Source organism: Engystomops pustulosus, chromosome 3 (assembly GCF_040894005.1).
Source record: "Engystomops pustulosus chromosome 3, aEngPut4.maternal, whole genome shotgun sequence".
Taxonomy (NCBI): Eukaryota; Metazoa; Chordata; class Amphibia; order Anura; family Leptodactylidae; genus Engystomops; species Engystomops pustulosus.
This window is the reverse complement of record NC_092413.1, coordinates 85533024-85554047: the sequence shown is the minus strand read 5'-3', so window position 1 is coordinate 85554047 and position 21024 is coordinate 85533024. Positions and strand designations below refer to the sequence as shown.

The 21024-nt window shown below is 39.3% G+C and overlaps 1 protein-coding gene across 1 annotated transcript in view; it reads left to right on the top strand.

Moving 5' to 3' along the window:
• Window positions 1-21024, top strand: part of PACRG (parkin coregulated) — a 482604-nt gene that overhangs the window by 79432 nt on the left and 382148 nt on the right. The window contains exon 2 of the mRNA XM_072141304.1: window positions 15013-15147. Coding sequence (XP_071997405.1) covers window positions 15013-15147 — 135 coding nt within the window. The remainder of the gene's footprint in view (window positions 1-15012; window positions 15148-21024) is intronic.

The window sequence follows — 21024 nt, the reverse complement described above, 5'->3', positions numbered from 1 at the left end:
ATGGAGCTACGTGCTAGCTGCTTAAAAAAATGGCTTGCACATATCCCCATTACTTTCTATGGGATCATGCCCAAGGCACCACGTTATGGCTAAGCCTACTGCCCGTGCCACAAAATGTAGAGCAGGTCTTATTCTCACCTGTACTTGTGACCTGGGCAATATATTTTTGTTGTCATTGACAGTGTAATCGAGACTGACCGATGACAGATGGGCTACACACAAGGGATTATATTTCCTTGGTACACATGTTAGTGTGCATGAACCCTTTCACATAAGTAAATCATTCATGATTCGCTTTGCTGAAGTTTCCCAGAGTTTTTCAAAAGTTTCAGTTCGGGTCCACATCTATTCAATCTGATGTTGCTCCAATTGTGGAAATCCATATATAACCCCCTCGCATCCTCTCATCCAATTTTTTTTTTTTTCATTTTCTTTCATGCAACACCCCTTCTTGAGTGAATGGCAGGAGTAGCTAGTGAACATTTTAAAAGATGTGTCCAAAGTAAAACAGAGAAGTTTTGGATGTACCAAATCTACAAACAAGAGATTCACTCATCTCTATTTCTCTCTAAAATATCATGCCTTATAAAGATAGATACTGTATAGAGAAAAAAATATTCTGCAACTCATTAATTCTTTTATTGAAGATACATCATGAAAACACAAGTTTGTTCTTATTGCATTCAACAGCTGCAGACACACTGAGACAATGAATAAAAGAATACTCATTATAATAATATTAGTATTAATAATACAAGGTGTATCTGAAGCACGGATTATAAAGCAGTGAAATTGACTTACCTCACAGTATAAGAGTGAGATGATTTACTAGTGGCATGTAATATCCCACTGTTTAGGTGTGCATTACAGCCTAATGAGGTCCATACTGCATGTATTATTTCTATGCATTTGGTCATGAGTGATACATTGCTGGACAGATAAAACAATTTCTCACTTCACGATGCTACATTTAAATCACCGCAGGAACTCTGCATCTCGCTGAGTAGAGGTCTGGTTTATTTGCTCAACCTCCTGGTGTTTTCCTGTTCCTTCAGATTTCTTCAGGCTCAAAAAATCCTACACAAACAGACAACACAACATTTTAATCAGACGTGATATAACATAAACCCAGCAGAAAGCATGGAATCATTTTGCTGGGCTTTTCCCATGCTCGGTCTTTTCTTACGTTCCAGTTACCATGTTTGCTTGGAACTTTAAAAAGGGCATAAAATGAAGCAGAAGAGAAGCCATGTTGCGAGTTCTGAAGCTGTTGAGGATATTTATTTCTATATTTGGCTGTTTGATGTTGGTTTTCTATTAGCCTTGTTGACCAGCCTTATCACATACTGTTCTTTAAAATACCACAGTAAATGTCATCGGATACATGGCTGGAGAGTGATTTTCTACTCTTTGTTATCCTGCTTGGTAGTGAAATTTTGATCTGTAGCTGGTGTTGCTTTTAAAGCAGATAATCCTCGTATTGGAGATGTTGGAGACATAAAATCCAATGAGTTGTAGAGTCCCTCTTGTGCTTACAGAAGTAGTAAATGTAAAATAACACTAGCAAACATGTTGATAAAGATCATTTTAATTTATTTTGTCCAAGTGAAGTAGAGATGATTTTGTCACATTGGGCTTCACTTATCTCACACGTTTATGACAATGGGGACATTTATATAAAGTGTCCTTACCTCTGCTGGCTTGGTTTCTGACTAGCTGTCGGTAATGAGGTACATAGTTAATATTTGTGTCCCGTGGACAATTTTCTGTCCCGAGCACCAGTTTCTATTCTGCTAGACCATCTTTCTTTTGTTCTACTCTCCGCCACTAATCTACTTTCCATATTACTGTGTGAGAGTTTCCACGCCAAGAAAGGCGCACCCCTTTTCGGATTGGATTCAGAAGATATATTTTTTCTTGGCACTGACCACTAATAAATGGGTCAGAAAGGACAAAAGGCAGTGTGAGCGCCACAAAAGGCAGAAACCCCATAGTAAATGTCCCACTCCATGTTGTTTGTGTAAACAGGCTTATCTGGGTCTCATGTGCCATTGTTAAAACCACAGCAATACTAACATGGATGGCAATGTCTTCAGGGGAGAAGAAGAGGCGCAAAGTACAGTATATCCTTTATCCCATCGTCTGAAAAGGAATCTGTTGTCTGTATGTACAGTCTTATGTGCAGGCAGCATGTTATAGAGCAAGATGTAGCAAGCAAGTCCTACTTAGTGATTAACAGCTGTCTCTGCATACACAGTGTTGCCCACATAATGTATTTTCCTTCTCTTAATTTTACTTTGCCTTTACTGCTTCTCTTTTTAGTTGAAATATACCAAGGAGAGAAATTGTCATTCAAACAATAATGATCATCTGCATACAAATATGTCCATTGCTTCTGTACTGAATTATATACCTTTACTGAAGATTTGTATCATAGATATGGACCATTCATGAATATAGGGCACCTTTTATGCGAGTCAAGTCAAGTCAATTATTAGTCACTTACAAGACTAGGGCTACCTGCACTTGAACATTGGCAAAATTGTCAGTGATAAAACCGAATTTTATTAGATTGGATACATTTTTGAATCCATCCTTCCATTTTTTAAGGACAACTAAATAAGTTTAAATGGATGATTTTTACTGATGCTCAAGAGCGTATCCTAACAACTATGATGCTATTCAAGTGCTTATTATCAACTTCTGTTGAACAACGGGTCCATGAAAACGTGATTAGCATATGCCCTACTTTTCAATGAAGCATTAAAACAACGAACGTGGGCATTCTTCCATTAAAATAATTTGTTTTAGTGTGCTTGTGCCCTAAGGCCTTATTCACACAACATGGCTATACCAAATGCAATACTTTTTATTGGAACAATTCTCATTCCTGAGATTTTAACAAACCTGTTCAGTTAAGGAGTAGAGCATGTGCTAGTCGGAACCATTTTTCACCGAGCACTCGTAGATTATAGTTTATGAAAATCTGAGAAAAATGGATGTCAAAAAGATTAACTTGGCTGTGAAAAACAGAAGAAAACAACAGTTTGTTACACCTAAGAATAGGCTTGATTATGTGAATAAAGACTCAAAAGTCTAGAATACACACAACTATTGAGATCGGAGTCCTATCTCAATGGTTTTTAACTGTTTGTCCAATCTGTGGAAAATAAAATATTGGCCCATATTTATTATTTGAGCCAGTTTTCTGTCTGACTTTTTACTGAATAGAAAGTGCAAACTGCTTGCACATGTACTGGCAGTCCCCGGGTTACATACAAGATAGGGTCTGTAGGTTTGTTCTAAAGTTGAATTTGTATGTAAGTCGGAACTGTATATTTTATCATTGTAACCCCAGCCAGAACTTTTTTGATCTTTGTGACAATTGGATTTTAAAAATGTTGGGTTGTCATAAGAACCAGGATTAACAATAAAGCTTCATTACAGACACCTGTGATAACTGTTATAGCTGTTTATTGTAGCCTAAGGCTAAAGTACAATAAATTACCAATATCCAGTGGTCCGTTTGTAACTAGGGGTCATATGTTAGTCTGTGTTCTTAAGTAGGGGACTGCCTGTATTTAGAAAGTTTTGTGTTGTGGCTGCACTGTGTCCGACAAGACAGAAAAAATGTGCACCTAAAGGGTGCATAGTTGGAGTCTGTGTCAGATTTATTATTGATGTGCACCACAATTCTGTCTGCGTCATAATTCCGTGACATGAACAAAGTGCACCAAAAAAAAAAGATAAATTCTTCCTGAGCAGTGCAGGGGCGCAAGATTAATGAAGACCATGTTTTCATAAATCGGGCGCCCCCTGCACACAGGCAAACTGCACATAGTACAAACTCCACTGGTTTTCATAAATGTAAGCCAATGAGTCAACCCTGGATAATTCTGACTATTTAACCACGTATCTACCTATCTCCGCCTATCGTTATCTATTGCTGCATAGCAAGTAAAATATTGCAGGTTCCCTTTAAAGACTAAATCAAAAAGAAGCTTTGTTATCATTTAGATTTGCATAGGATTGAAAGTATTTCCTCTATTTGCATAGGACTGCAGTTATTGTATACATTTGCATACCATTTCATTTTGGCGCTATTGTAGTAAGGTCTATTAGAAATAGCTAGCAGAAGCATATTTCACACAACTATGCCTTTGGCTTTACTGTATAGCATCGCACTTTCCAATTACATCGACTAGACTCTAATCCTTCCAAGAATTAGAGACAAATACTAATGGCCTCACCTGCTAGCTTTGTTTTGTCTTTTTTTCAGGCAACTAAGGAGAAAATTGTTTCAGGTAACAGCAAGGTACCTTTAGAACCGCAAATATTGATGTTTTGTCTGCTTCCTGCCTTCTTCAGCCTGTCAGTTACTGTGCAGTCACACGGCTAGAGTAGATTTTTTAGCATCAAGTGCTGCTGAAATAAAAGGTCTTTTGAGAACCAAGGACCAGTATGTTTAGTAAAAAATTGACTTAGAAGTAATTATAAGTATCAAACCAGAAACATGTAATAGCGTTTGTGGCACACAATTATAAATATAAAAGCCGTCTCCCCCAAGGCTCTAGTATTGTACATTGTTAGGACACATCTTTATGTAACTGTACGCTCACATATCTGGTATTGTTATGACCATAACAAGTCTAACTAAATTAAATAGCAATTTTACTGACTATGTCCATTCACTTTTCCCAGAAAAATGAAATCGGATACAATGGGGCTCATCTACTAAGGGTCCCTAGGGTTTCCCGACAATTTCCGTTTTGTGCCGAATTGCCCCGGGATTTTGGCGCACGCAATCGGATTTTGTCGTATCGGCGCCGGCTTGCACGCAACAGAAATCGGGGGACGGGCCATCGGGCAACCCGACGGATTCGGACAATGCGCAGGATTTAACATTTAGAATTGTGTCGCAAACACCGGGAAGAAGCAGGTGAACTCTGGCAGACCTCGGCGCAGAAGCGGCGGATTCAGGAACTTGGGCGCACGAGCTTAGTGAATCGCGGCAGACCCGAATCCTCGTCGGACAAAGCAACGCGGGATCGCGACAGGATCGGGTAAGTAAATCTGCCCCAATAAATCCCAAGTAGGTGTGCACCAAAGCCTGTCTTTGTCCCAGTGGTTGGAAAGGGTCAATGAACTGTACGCCATGGAGTGTCTTCTGAATGCACTTCCTCATTGAGTATTGTAGAAAATTTGGTTCCACTGGCTCTCTTTCATTTTTTCTATATGTTATCTGGATTAGAGGGAACCTGTCATCAAAAACGAAAAAACTTATACCAGTATGTTGTCAAGCAGCTAAATTTCATCTAGTTCAGGTTTCTTCCATGACCCCATCCCCTTTAAAAGGGAACCTGTCATTAGAAGTTGGCCTAATAAACCACTAACAGTACCGTATATACTCGAGTATAAGCCGACCCGAGTATAAGCCGAGACCCCTAATTTTACCACCAAAAACTGGGAAAACCTATTGACTCAAGTATAAGCCGAGGGTGTAGTATACAGCCAGCCCCAAGGGGTATACAGCCAGCCTGCCCCCTCAGGTATACAGCCAGCCTGCCCCCTCAGGTATACAGCCAGCCTGCCCCCTCAGGTATACAGCCAGCCTGCCCCCTCATGTATACAGCCAGCCTGCCCCCTCAGGTATACAGCCAGCCTTCCCCCTCAGGTATACAGCCAGCCTGCCCCCTCAGGTATACAGCCAGTCTGCCCCCTCAGGTATACTGCCAGCCTGCCCCCATGTATGTTGAGCACATTTAAAAAAAATAAACTTAATTCTCACCTTCCGGCGATACTCACCCCCGATCCTCTGCGGTGGCTCTCGATCCCCGGCAGCGTCTTCTGTCTTCTCTTGCCGGCGGAGACGCGTCCATGCGATCTCCCCGGCGGCACTCACTATGAGGCGGTGTCGTCCCTGATGACGTCACACCGCCGCATCATAGCAAGCGCCGGCGGGGAGATCGCATGGACGCGACTCCGCCGGCAAAAGAAGAAAGAAGACAGCTGCAGCCGGGGATTGAGAGCCACCACCGAGGATCGGAAGCCGGCGCCGTGGATCGGGGGTGAGTATCGCCGGAAGCTGAGAGCTAAGTTTATTTATTTAATGTGCTGAACTTCGGGAGCCGCCGCCGCCGGTGGATCCGGGCACCGGAGGGTGAGTATTAACATTTATTTTTTTTAATTAACTCGTGTATAAGCCGAAGTGAGGTTTTTCAGCACATTTTTGTGCTGAAAAACTCGGCTTATACACGAGTATATACGGTATGTTGTCAAGCAGCTGAGCAGCTTCGAGATGATGTTTCTTTCATGGTCCAGTGTGGTGGCATCATTCAGAAAATCAACTTTGAAGTGCAATGTAAATTGGTTAAACGAAGTCAAGGAGGCAGAGAGTTTAATATCGAAGTCGGCTTTCCCTGCCTCGGAATACCCCATTCAATGTAATTAATGGTCCTGAGTCCAGGGGAATCATTAGAATCAATATCGTTAGGATTAGCACAACCCCTTTAAAGTTTAACTAGCTTTTTTCTAAATCAGCAGTGTTGGGTTTGAGGACTGTGCCTGTATCTTCAGGATCCTGGCCTCAGGATAGATTGTTGATTTTTTCGGGGGGGTTGTTTTTTTTATCTAACATCATATCTGTGAACGTATGAGGTATTCTAGATCTCACTTATTACCTTCATACTAATATTCGGAGAGAACACCATTGCCAGACAGTAGACTGCTAGCAAGGTTTATGATGGCTAAAGAAAGACAAGGTATTGCATTTTGTCTCGCTCCTCAGCATTTTATCCCCCATTTATTTAATTACAATAATCTCCTTGTACCATCTATTCCAGCTAATTAGGTGAAAGTTCCTCAACATTTCATGCCAACTTCTAGCACTAAAGCAAGTACTCAGATCTGCATGCTGATTTATGGCAGATTGCATCATCTAACATTTATTACAGTAACCACTTAATAGAAGACATGAAGTGTTTAAAGCCATAGCCAGACAGTAAGATTTAGATCGAAGGACATTGTAATGCAGGTTGTGCCAGACGTTCAAAGGCATAAAGTATACTGGAAATGTGATGATAAAGTTATTAAAAACATAGGTTTTTATATAGTATTTTTTACTAATCACACAATGCAGTTAGCAATAAACTTACATCACTCTGCAGATAGTAGTATGCTTTCATCACTGCAGATACTGTAGTAGTATGCTTACATCACTCTGCAGATAGTAGTATGCTTACATCACTCTGCAGACTCTGCATAGTATAGCTAGGACTATACTTACCTCATACAGGAGCAAGCACTTTACTTACATCACACTGCAGCAAGCACTTTACTTACATTACACTGCAGCTAGGACTATACTTACCTTACATTGCAGCAAGCACTTTACTTACATCACATTGCAGAAAGCACTTTACTTACATTACACTGCAGATAGAACTATACTTACCTCACACTGCAGAAAGCACTTTACTTACATCACACTGCAGCAAGCACTTTACTTACCTCATACAGGAGCAAGCGCTTTACTTACATTACACTGCAGCTAGGACTATACTTACCTCATACAGGAGCAAGCACTTTACTTACATTACACTGCAGCTAGGACTATACTTACCTCATACAGGAGCAAGCACTTTACTTACATTACACTGCAGCTAGGACTATACTTACCTTATACTGCAGCAAGTGCTTTACTTACATTACACTGCAGCTAGGACTATACTTACCTTATACTGCAGCAAGCGCTTTACTTACATTACACTGCAGCTAGGACTATACTTACCTCATACAGGAGCAAGCACTTTACTTACATCACACTGCAGCAAGCACTTTACTTTCATTACACTGCAGCTAGGACTATACTTACCTCACATTGCAGCAAGCACTTTACTTACATCTCATTGCAGAACGCACGTTATTTACATTACACTGCAGCTAGGAGTATACTTACCTTATACTGCAGCGAGCGCTTTACTTACATTACACTGCAGCTAGAACTATACTTACCTCACACTGCAGCAAACACTTTACTTACATTACACTGCAGCTAGGACTCTACTTACCTCATACAGGAACAAGCGCTTTACTTACATTACACTGCAGCTTGGACAATACTTACCTCACACTGCAGCAAGCACTTTAATTACATTACACTGCAGCTAGGACCATACTTACCTCACACTGCAGCAAACACTTTACTGACATCAGGACTATACTTACCTCATACAGGAACTAGTGCTGTAAGTGTTCAAATGTTGACCCTTTGCGGGTTTGGGCCTGCTCATTCCTTTTTTGGAGTCATGGAAGTGCTGAAATGATTGTGTAAACAGATCCACTGGCTGTTCTTGGCTAGTCATAAGGCAAGATTGGGCTGTATATTCACACTTTCAGTAAAGGACTGCTGTGTATTTTTAAAAGCATCCAAAATAAGGAACCTACTCTCGTATGAACTTTATACTGTATATAGGCTTTAGAATTAGATCAGTGTTTTCTCACTGTATAAATATTTCACAAAGCATGACTCCCTTTATAATAAGTTCTACCCGTTAAAAAATATTTAAGACCTTTCAATTGAATGCTGAATACTTCCACTTCCTCTTGTGTCTTAATCTATCAAAAGAGAGAGAATTAAAATGAGATTTGACACTTCTTTCTTATACACTGCCAAAGTGGTTTTACAAGCGATAATTGTACTCGCTTCAGTTGAGGATACTCGCGCAGTATGAGGCGGCTCTTTGCATCTCCAAATTTGTGTTGTCATTATTGAGCTGGAAGCATCAACGTGTGATGGGCTCGTAGGAGCGCCACTCTTTTCTGATGGGCTTAAATTAAAGTCTAACAAAGTTTACAATATGAAATCAATATTTTCATTAGGAAACATTTTTCTTATCTGATCTCGTGGTGTTAGTGATGGCTTCATGTGTGGTTGGATCATAATAGGAATTAATGCTGCTGTACGAACATATTCTCCTACTCTTTGGTAAAAGACACACAGATAGTTTAAGAAGTGAACAATGTTATAAATTCTATTGTTTGGATTCATTTTGTTGTGGGAAGTAAAAATCATTAAATCCAGCCCTCTAGACCTTTCACAGGATTGACTGCTGAAGCTCTAGAGCTTTCACATTTGTCCTTTTTTCATTTCTACAAAAGCTAACCTCATGTTAATAAGCAACATACAGCTAAATATCGAAATATTTTTTGTATTCTCACTCTGAAAGCACTAACAGGGTACAATCTTTTATCTTTATACAAAACCCGTACCATTATCTATTTTTCGATGTGCTCTTGACCTCGCTATATCCATAAGATGCTAATTATTAGCTTACTAGATTTTCTCATCTGGAAAGAGAATAGAGCCCCCACATACATTAGTTGATTAAAATTGGCAGGAATAGCCAGATCATATCTGCAAAGTTTACTTTTTCATAAGTTATTGGTTGATCATTTACCATCGGAAATGATTCCTTGTGTGAAATTGCACTCGAGTATAAGCCTAGGATGAAAAATGGTAACACTCTCCCCTAGTAATGAAATGCCTAGCAGCCTGTCACAGGAATGAAATCTCCAGCAGTCTCAGCCAGTAATGAGATGTCCAGCAGCCTCCCCCAGTAATGAAATGTCCTGCAGCCCCCCTCAGTAATGGAATGCCAAGAAGCCTTCCCCAATAATAAAATGGCCATGTAGCCTCCCTTAGTAATAAAATACCACTGCAGCCTCTCCCAGTAATTAAACACCCTTGCAGCATCCCAGTGATAAAATGCCCAGCATTGTTATGATAGCCCCTCCTCCATGCATCCATGAATCATGGATGCAAATAACCACACATGAAATTTTATTTATGGTTTTCAACAATGGTGCATAAGAATGAGCTGATCTTTAAAGATGGGTTAAGCCTGGGATAATGTGTATTTTGAAGTAATATTTAGTCGTCAAGCAATTGCTTCTCTCAGATGAGGATAGTTGGCTTTTGATCAATATTGGAGGATAATAGGATGTAGTGGATAGAATGATCTATATTTTTCAGCTTTAAAGCCCCTTATACCAAAAAAAGGCATTTATAGGATTTGGGTACACAACTAGGCCAATGACTTGATCTCATCCAATTTTTTTAAGTTCAGGAAACTACTACTCTATAGGAGTGCAAGCTTTATTTTTTATATATCTTTTAAGCTCAAGAAAGAATCTTCCTTTATGGTAAAGTATTTCCTGAACCCATGAGATGTGATCCCATTAGGGTGATTCCCACTTCAGCAAATTAATGTTATTGTTTGTATGATGGAAAACAATGATATTTTCAAACATACTTTCTGTGTCAATTCCTCATAGTTTTCTAGATCTCTATGTGCTGACACTAGCAGTAGTTCTATGTTTAAGCCGGATTAATGAAGAGGTGGAAATGGTCCTGTAAGGCTTTTTTGAAGTGAAAAGTCTAAAGAAAACAATGCAACTGCTTTGAGACTTTTTTACACCAAAAATTTTTACACCCTGGAAAACCAGTGAAAAATAACCTCCATTGAGCCTGAATAAACAGCAGCCACATTTTGTGACATAATAGAGGGGCCATCATAACTATCATGACAGCACAGTATAAAAACCAAGTTATCCCACTCACCCTTCAGTCCATAAATGAATCCACTTATTCTTGTACCTGCGGTGCAGAGACACAGACCCGAAGTACGTTGATCACAGAAAAATAAGTAGAAGGCCAGCACCACATGGTATTCAGCATAACCATATCTTCTTTTTTGTGGATAAAAAAGCCATACAGCAACCACTACTTATCCCATAAGAGGACTGACACGTTTTAACCTGTTTAAGCAGATATTAACCCCTTAGCGCTCTTCGCTGTAGCTCTACGGCGCAGAGGTGCACCGGGTGTATGAAGAGAGCTCACGGGCTGAGTCCTCTTCATACAAGGGTGGGGGTTGTTGCATATTGCAGCAAACCTCCACCACTAATAACCGTGGTCGGTGCTTGCTTGCAAAGCTGCCGGTGGCACTTAAAACGTGGCGGCACATGGGCACCGCCGTCTTGGATCCGATTGTCGCTCCCCCAAACATCATCGGGGGATGGCGATCAGTTGCCATGAGAGCCTCGGGTCTTTGTCAGACTTGAGGCTGCATGGTTTCTGCAGTTTCATTACAATGGGCCAGTGGCTCATTGTAACATATACTGTGCAGAAATGCCATATGCTACAATACAGTAGTATTGCAGCGTATGGTAGGAATGATCAGACCATCTAGGGTTAATGTACCCTAGAGGGTATAAAAAAACTGTAAAAAAAAAAAAAAAATTTTAAACAAGTTTTAAAAATAATAAAAAAATGTTAAAAGCCTCAACCTGTTAAAAAGTTCAAATCACCCCCCTTTCCCTATAACTGACATAAACCGTAACAAACAGTAAAAGTCTCAGACACAATAGGTATCGCCGCATCCCAAAATGCCCGATCTATTCAAATAAAAAAATCGTTGTTGACGGAGGTGACCCCCATAATGGAAAATGGCGCCCAAATGTCCGAAATGCAACTTTTACACTATTTTACTTCACATAAAAAATGGAATAAAAAGTGACCAAAATGTCGCACAGTCCTCAAAATGATAGCAATGAAAACGTCGGCTCATTTCACAAAAAATGACATAGCACACAGCTCCGTACACCAAAGTATGAACAAGTTATTAGTGTCAGAAGATGTCAAAAACATTTGTCCTTTTTTGTACACATTCGTTTAATTTTTGAAAATGTATTAAAAAACAATAAAACCTATATAAATTTGGTATCACCGCGATCGGACCGAACTTAAGAATAAAGTACAGGTGTTATTTGGAGTGCGCAAAAACTGAGCCCACAAGAACATGACGTGAACTTCATTTTTTTCCAATTTTTCCACATTTGGAAATTTTTTTCAGCTTCCCAATACACGACATGGAATAATAAATAATGTGATTGAGAAGTAAAATTTGTTACGCATAAAATAAGCCCTCGTACAGCTCTATACATGGAAAAATGAAAAAGTAATGGATTTTTGAAGGTCGAGAGCAAGAAATGAGCGAAAAAACCCTGCGTCCTTAAGGGGTTAATCATACAACCACCAGCAGTTTAAATTGAGACCCATAATGTATACAATAATTGTATATTATGTACATGCTCTGAAGTATAAAAAAAATTATATATATTGTAATTGGTACATGTATACATATACACATATGTTTACAGGTGTATAGAAATAGGATAATACAATCATGTACAAGAAAGGTACAACAATGAAAGACTTTTAAAAAACTTTTACATGTGCCAAAAAATTCATATTTTAAGGAGGCTGTCCATAAAAAGCCCCATTAATGTTATTTCTTTCTGCTTCGATAAAGTTCCATTCCATTCTGACTGTCATAAGTATTAGACATGCCATTTTCCTTGTCATTGGCTAAATCTCAGAAAGTGGCTGTATTAATGAATCTGAAGAGGTCAAACAATAAGATTGCTTTTGCCTTGTAGTTTTGTTAATGAAATTAAAGGTCTATTAAACTGAGAGTGGCAGCTAGATTGATGGACAGCTTCACTACTCACATATTAATGGGAGGAATCTGAAATCATTGAAAAGATGTGGATGTATTCTGTTCTCTTACAGATATGTACTCATATGTCTGGGATCATTTTACCAGGTTCAAAAAGGAAGCCTTTGTTGGCACCTTTCATAGTAAATACAATTTATTAGATGCACATATGAAGTAAACAGCAGAGGGATAAAGGGTTAACTTCATGGAGGCTAAAGGGTCACACTGATATCAGATTAAGATGGGATCTGGCAATAAATTATACAGTATTGTATACAGGTTTCTGATTATTGGAGCCCATAGGAAAAAAACGTAACTGCCTGACCATTCTGTTGTGTGTTTGATGCTCTTTACCTCCTGCAGGGTCGCAAACTTAGCTTATATTGTCCTTACATGGAAAACTGACACATGGAAAAACATAGAAAGATGCCATCACCTTCAACAATTATTTCCAGGCAGCACTTGTATCCATTTTTATGCACTAGACCAGTGAGGGCGAACCTTTTTGAGACCGAGTGCCCAAACTGCAATCCAAACCTACTTATTTATCGCAAAGTGCCAAAACAGCAATTTAGACAGTAACTTATTGCAATCTTTTTGCTCCGTGCTATACCACAGTCTTCAATGTTACTGAGGAAACCAATATTGTTGACAAGAGATAAAATTCTGATTGCCTTTGGAGCTTCCCTTGACAACCAAGAGCAGGAGCTTCGATGATAATCTGACCCTGTCTGTACCTTTTATCCCTGCAGTCTCAGGTAGACTCGGATGCTTCACTTTAAAATAACGCTCAGCGTGTCACGTCCTGGGCTACCTGGGCCTGCACAAGGATCCCTTAATCTCCTATCTGGTGAATTCTGCCTTGGGGCAACAGCCTAAGTGTCCACTGAGAGGGCTCAGAGTGCCACCTCTGGCACCAGTGCCATAGGTTTGCCACCACTGCACTAGACCATATATAGAATCAAATAGAATGGGGACACCAGAGAGAACACTCAAAGAAGAATTGTAGCACTTCTATACTAATGGACATGCTTTAGACCATCCCTGCTTAGAGAGATGGCAAAATGTTAAATAAATGAACTATATACTGTATATATACATATTTAGGCGCCATTTATGATAGTAAATATGTCTCTTAGTGCAAATTTTATACAACCCCTACACAAGCATATACAAGCCCCAGGCAACATACCTATAGCCTATAGGCACAATAAGTATGTGCTTAATGCTTGCATAGGAGGAGAAACAAACATTTTCATAGACAACAGTTGTACAAAGTGAATGGTATACATTGGACAAATCGAGATAGTAGCCAATTGTGCACCATCCTCTCTGGCAGGAACACCCATTTGACTATATATAAAACATCCTGTGCCAAATTCAAGTATGATATATTAATGGGTATTCTGTAACACAGTTATTATTCATGGAGCCTTAAAGGTAACCTGTCATCAGCAGTTGGCCTAATATAACACTACCAGTATACTATCAAACTGCATAATACCTTCTAATTTTTGTATCTTTCAAAGTCCAGTGTGATGGCATCATCTAGAAAATCAACTTTGAAGTGAGATTTAAATTGGTTGTATAATGTCAAGGAGGCGTAGAGTTTAACACTGATGTCAAGACCCATGCAGGACCATCAATTACAGTGAATGGGGGTTTTCTGAGGAAGAGAGAGCATGACCTTAAGTCTTAAAATCTCAGCCTCCTTGACTTTATACAACTAGTTTACTTCAAAGTTGATTTTCTGGATGAGACCATCACACTGGGTCATGAAAGAAACATGATCTGCTTGACATTGTACTGGTAGTGATTTATTAGGTCAATTTAAACTCTTTATAACTTTTAGAAAATATTATCCAAGATAAGGAAGATATGGCTACTTTCTTTTAGAAATGGAACCACACCTGCACATGGGTTGTGTGTTGCAGCTCAATTGAAGTGAGTAAGTTTCAGCTATAAATCACACACAAGGTAAGGACAGGAACATGACTACAGCGGTAGCAGCCATAGCCGCTGCTGTGAGATCGTATAAACATGTGTGTATAAAAGTTTAAGGTGAAGGGGGACCCCATGCAGAAATCTACTATGGGGCCCAGCCTCTACAGATTATGCACCCTTGCTAAGGACAAATAGGGCGCTACCTCTATAAAAAGGCTGGCATATATTTCTAATCCTGAACAATGCCTCTGAATGATTATTTACTGATAAGATTAAATTGAAAGCACTGAAGGCTATTTATCATGATCAATATATAGAGGACACAGTGATTATGGCCTTCCATTAAAAAATTGCTTGTCAGAATCCCAATAGAAGAAACATTATCATGTTGACTTAATTATAATTTCCCCCTGAAAGCTGTGTACTGTAAAATTGAATATGTGTAGAGATCTGATGTATGAGGCAGGCTGGGCTCTAGCATCTCACTAACCTATGTATTACTTTGTAGGTGAGAGGCCCCCCAGCAGCGGGAGCATACAAAGAGCGACCTGCAAAGCCCACGGCTTTTCGCAAGTTTTATGAGCGAGGAGACTTCCCGATTGCCCTTGAGCATGATACGAAAGGAAACAAAATAGCCTGGAAGGTAAGTGAGAGCGCAGCTGTGACTGCCAGCTGTGCTTATTGAAGTGACATGTTCTATTGCCAAACAAAGTTGGCTTATAAGTAAATAAAGCTGAGACGTTTCTGCACAAATGAAAGTTTTTGGTGGAAGCTGTTCAGAGGCAGCCCCCAGAGCCAGCCGTCCACCTTGGCTAACAATTAAATTATCGTCTGGAAGAGAGGAAGATGACAGAGCCTCTTTGCCTCTGAGAATTATCTCCTACATCAATTCATCTCTATTTTTATGAGGACCTGGCAACCCTGGCCGTTACAGACAGTCCATCAAGTGATTGCATATTGCTAGCAGTAGCCATTTATCTCCCCCAAATTTCACCTTCCTGCAGGACACATCCAAATGGAAGCTTTAATTACCTAAATGGATAGGTCAGAATTGGCTGCTCCCTAGGAAATGCAGAGCAGAATATAAACGAAGGCAGATTCTCATTCTGAGACTGTGCTTTTAGTCTGCAGCATATGTCAAGCAACGTAATCGCTGTCATACATGCCTCTGTTAGAGGCTGACCTCCACTGCTGAAATCATTACAGCGCCGACATTTCTCTGACAAAAGGTTAATTGGCTTCAAAATAAATGTATTGCCTAATGACTCCATTCCAGTACGGCCGGGCTTCTGTCTCCGAGTGGCCCACTGATGTTATTTGTAAAAACTTGCCAATCTCTTTAACTCACCAGGGCAAGCTTTTAAATTTAATTTGAAAAAAAGCAATGCTGATCTTTTCCCTGCCCCGGCCATTTAATTATGTGTATTCCCGGAATCCTTTCTTCTTCCTTTATTTCTTTTACTCACAATCATAAATTTCTGAAAGGCAAAACAAGCGAGAAATCTTTATTGGAACATTAAAGCCACACAGATTCAGTTAAGCATATTAAAGAAGGACACTAGTTACATCTAATAACTTTTAATACAAATCCTGTTTAATGCAGCCACTTGCTCAGTATGAGGATAATCAAGATTACAGATCTCTGTGTGCGGAATGGATAGACGGCAGAAACCACGTATGTTTATAAGGATTGGGGCTAATCTTCTGGCCTGCTGGCAGGATACATACTGGAATTTAGATTATGGCTTCTAAAATTCTGGTGCATCAACAGATCAAAAATCTAGTTCTGCCTCATGTTGTAGTTTGTCTCCCAGCCTCGGCCCACATTGATACCTACCTCATTTTGTCATTTTTTTAAAGGAAATCTACCATTTGTTTTTATGCATTGTGAACCAAACATACCTTTGAAATGCTGTAGAGACATTGATGAAGAAAGTTCAATATTTCAGGACCGTGGGAAACCTGGGTGCCCTGGCTGTTGTAAATGAACACATTACTTCCACATACACAGGAGCTGCCTGCAGCTAGGGGAAGGTGCAGCAATTGATTACTTCTGCCTTTCAGGGACAACACAGTGAATACAGTGCAGAAGCAGTGCATAATTAGGGTGAGGAGAGCGCTCAGGCAGCCACAGGAGTGACAGATCCTCATTATCATAATTTTATGATTGTTTTTCCAGCAAAACCACTCAGCTCAAGGATTTAACAAGATATGTTTATGCATCAGTGTAGCTACAGGATTTTCAAGGTATGTTTGAATCACAATGCATAAAAACAAATGGTAGGGGCAGGACATAAAATCACAAAGTTGCAAATTTTCTTGCAAACTGCCAGAAATTGTGCCGTTTATGTGCCAGTTTTCTGGTATAGCAGGCATGATAAATTTCCCCAACCTTTTAAAATACACCTTTTGTGAAAAAATTATATTTTATCTAACCACGTGTAAAATTCCTTAGAAGATGTGCAAGGTTTCTTCGTAAGTCGGTTCATAGTATTCATAGGTATTCTTTGGTGTAGAAGGTCTGTCTGGAAGAAAAGCATTCAAAGTTTTCTGATGTTTTAAAACTTTGAGTAAAAATGTTTTGTCCTTTATTTGACAGCTTGTGATCTGAACATAAGCAGATTATGTATCTGTACAAGGATAATGGCTGATATGGTTATTTGCAAATAGGAAAGCTAAGCAGATCATGGAGCTGTTATATCCTGGAGCTGAATACAGCACAGGATGGCATCCGTATAGATGGAACTGCCGATTATACTATTCTTATTACATGAGTCTTGGGCATTGTGAAAAACAATTGTTTGTATAAATATATTTGCTAGATGCTCCTACCTGTAGGATATAAATGGTTTAACTATAGGCACATCATTTCAGGCGTTCAGGTCCTAAGATGCTTATCAGCTCCAATAGATCTTGCTGTATAACATATTACTTAGCTGTCGTTTCAAGTCTACTGACAATGAATTAGATTGTTGGTCACAAGAGGGGAGAGAATTGATATGAGATGTTGGAGATGGTGTTTTAGTGTGCAAACTGTAAAAAAATGAATATAACCAGCTCCCAATAACACATCATTCTAATATGTATAGAAAAGAAAACAAAGCCTATTAAAAGTATAATACACTCACTTACCCTCTAGATTCTGTATCCTTACAGCTTATTCATACATTATATGCACAATAATTCCCAATACCACTGGCCTACACCCCAATGTGATACAGACAACTACTACCTACCTAACAATGTATGGCTTCCCAATGACTTGGCACCTCTCATCAGATTTAAAATCTAAGCGGGATTATTGAAATTCAGATTGTGAAAGGTGAGAGAGATTGTGAAGGAGTCAAAGCATTAAAGGTGGTGTTCAGCATTACACTTTTATGTTCCCTCTTTCCGCTACACTTGATTTCCTAGGTGTCTGCCAACATCACAGAAACACCAGCAGAGGCCACTCATCTTATATCTGATGGTGGTGTTTCCTCACTCCAAACAGTGATTGTTTGGGTGGCCTCTCCTAGTGTTTCTTATGGGATCAGGATGAGGAAACAGGGGAGCAGGCATCCAATGCCTTCCCATAAAGCAAAACCATTTCTGAGGATTTTTGGAGTGTGCTTAAAATATGATCCCTATCCAAAAATAAGCACTAGTTGCAGTTCATTTAAAAGGAAAGTGTCAAGGCAGCTACATATGTGAAAAAGTTAATAGGATTAAGCTGGACAGTTACAGTAGACTCTCCCCCATGGAAAGCAGACTCCTCAAAGAATAGTACTCAAAAGATCCCACAATGATAAGAGCTGGCCAGTGCTCGGCTCTCATATACAGATTGGGTAGTCCTGTGGGCATCACTCAACCCTGGAGCTCAAAGGGACCCAGCTGTTTCACTTGGTTACAGAGGTACGCAGCTGGAAAAGTAAGATGCCTGACATTTTGAACACAATCCACTGAACTGTCTATTCAGTAGATATGTATTTCTGAAGCCAATAGAGGTCTAAATACTATGAAGATATGTTAAAAGAATTGTGTCAATTCCCTGAGTAGGAAGAGTTAGCGCTTTCTGACAATCTACCTCCCAAGTATCTGTGCACTTATGGCTGCCTAAATTCTACTGTAGGATGATTAGCTTGTATCTATCTCACGTATCAACCCTCTCTGGCTAGCCTGTATTGGCCGCTGGTTGTTGCGATTGTCTTAAAAAACTCCCTATCGCAATCTATGTGTTTCGTCATTGCCATGCACCCATTAGGGGTCGCTTTTTAAGAATCTGGGATTTTCTGCTTCAAATTAATTAGGTTGTCTGCATAGTTATATTGTGCCTCATGCAACTTCACTCTGTCCACTGAGCTTAAAGGAAATCTACCATCAAAATCAAGCATTATAAACCAGGAACTTACTCATAGTTCCAGGCACCATGACTGTGGTAATCTTATATCTGTTATCCATGGCTTCCTTCTTTCTAAAAATCAACTTTTAAATTATGCTAATGATCCAGAACGGCTCTGAGGGGGCGTTGCCAGAGTTCCTTTGTGCTGTAGCTTCACAGGCTACTAGTCTGTCTCACCTTCCCTCTTGCTCCCTCAGCACTTCCCTCTCCCTCTGCAGCAGAGAAAGTTTCAGCTCACAGTTGGAAGTGCTTTTTGCACACTTTAACAGCCTGTGAAGTAGCAGCATGGCGAGACTCTGGTAACACCAGAGCCATTATGGCTCATTTGCATAATTTTACAAGTTGACCTTTTTAAGAAAGGAAGACATGGAAAACAAAAATAACCACAGTCATGGAGACTGTTTCTATGAGTAAGTGTCCTTGGTTAATCATGCATGATTTTGATTGTAGATTCCATATAATAATAGACTAACATGCTAATTCTATAGTGTTTGATAACAGAAACAGGATTACCATATAACACCTTAATCAGTGAATCGGAATAGCAAATGTAAGTTAGCTCACCACTTGGGGTTTTTTCCTGGTGTGCCGTATACATCCGGGTAGAAGGATTTTATTGGTAGCAATGGAAAAATGAATCCACCATTCAGGGAGTGAATATAATAGTAAAACTTGCTTCATTTTTATTTCATTATTAAAAACATGAACATATAGAAATGGTCGAAATGCGAGTAAGACCACACTTTTCATAATGCATTGATTTCATTGCCATCTCTATATTTTCCAGTTTTTAATAATGAAATAAAAGTGAAACAATTTTAACTATTATATTCACTCCCTGAGTGGATCAGCTTTTGCACTGCTATCAATACCTTTATCACATCCATTACTGATGGTAATTTCTCTGGTACAATTCCTGTCAGTCACCCGGGTAAACACTGGCAGCACAGACACAGGTAATATGTCCTAATTAGGACAATTTCATACATGGTTGAGAGACTCTCCGACCCTTTTTTTCCATTTTTAGCCCAGTCCTGGCATGGTATATCTTTTAGGAATGTGAAATGTGGTTCCCTTTATTAGATATGCACAGTATGTATGATAAAAGCAATCTGTATCTTTTCCATAGCTATTGTACTTTAGTTGTTCCAGCATTTACTATATTATGAATGGTATAAATAATCTAGCACCCCTGATATTGCATTTACAGGCGGTCCCATACTTAAGAACACCAGACTTACAGACGACCCCTAGTTACAAACGGACCTCTGCATATTTGTAATTTACTGTACTTTAGCCTTAGGTACAATAATCAACTGTAGGAGTTATAAAAGGTGTCTGCAATTAAACTTTATTGTTAATCCTGGTTCTTATGACAACTCAACATTTTTAAAATCCAATTGTCACAGAGACCAACAAAAACTCTAGCTGGAGTTACAATTATAAAATATACAGTTCCGACTTACATTCAAATTTAACTTAAGAACAAACCTACGGAAACTATCCTGTATGTAACCCGGGGACTGCCTGTATTGTGCTTCAGGCCCTACAGATTGCTTAATACACTTTGGGTTTGGACTTGTGAATCTGTATATATGAATTGAATTTTATACTACAGACTACGCTAGTGTCATCCTGATGTTTTTGTGTGTTCCTTTAATGCAGTGCACATGTTGTCTGTGTTCCCCATAAAATTTACGTATATTTTTGGATAAATGTGTTGTGTTGTTGAAGTCTGCCATCTTTTCTTGTAGGATGTAGTTGTTGTTTTTGCAAGTCGTTTACTCCAATATGGATGGAGAAATCACCTAACACATTGTACTTTTTCACCTGTCATCCTCCAATTTGGGAGTATTCCATTTTGTTAATACATTACCTGTGAAGAGCACGTCTAGAAAACTCTTCCACAGACCTCAATGATAGACCAAGGTGACAGGCACCAAAATCATGAAGAAAAAAAAGTAAAATAAGAAAATAAAAATGAATTAGAAAAAGAGATATATCTCACTATAAGTTGAAATAAGTAGAAGAAAAAAATGACATTTCCTGTAAGGGAATAATGGCACGAAAATGGGAAAATTTAGAGAAATTTACACCAAATCTTGATGTTTATCTCCTTTGTATAACACAAAACATTGG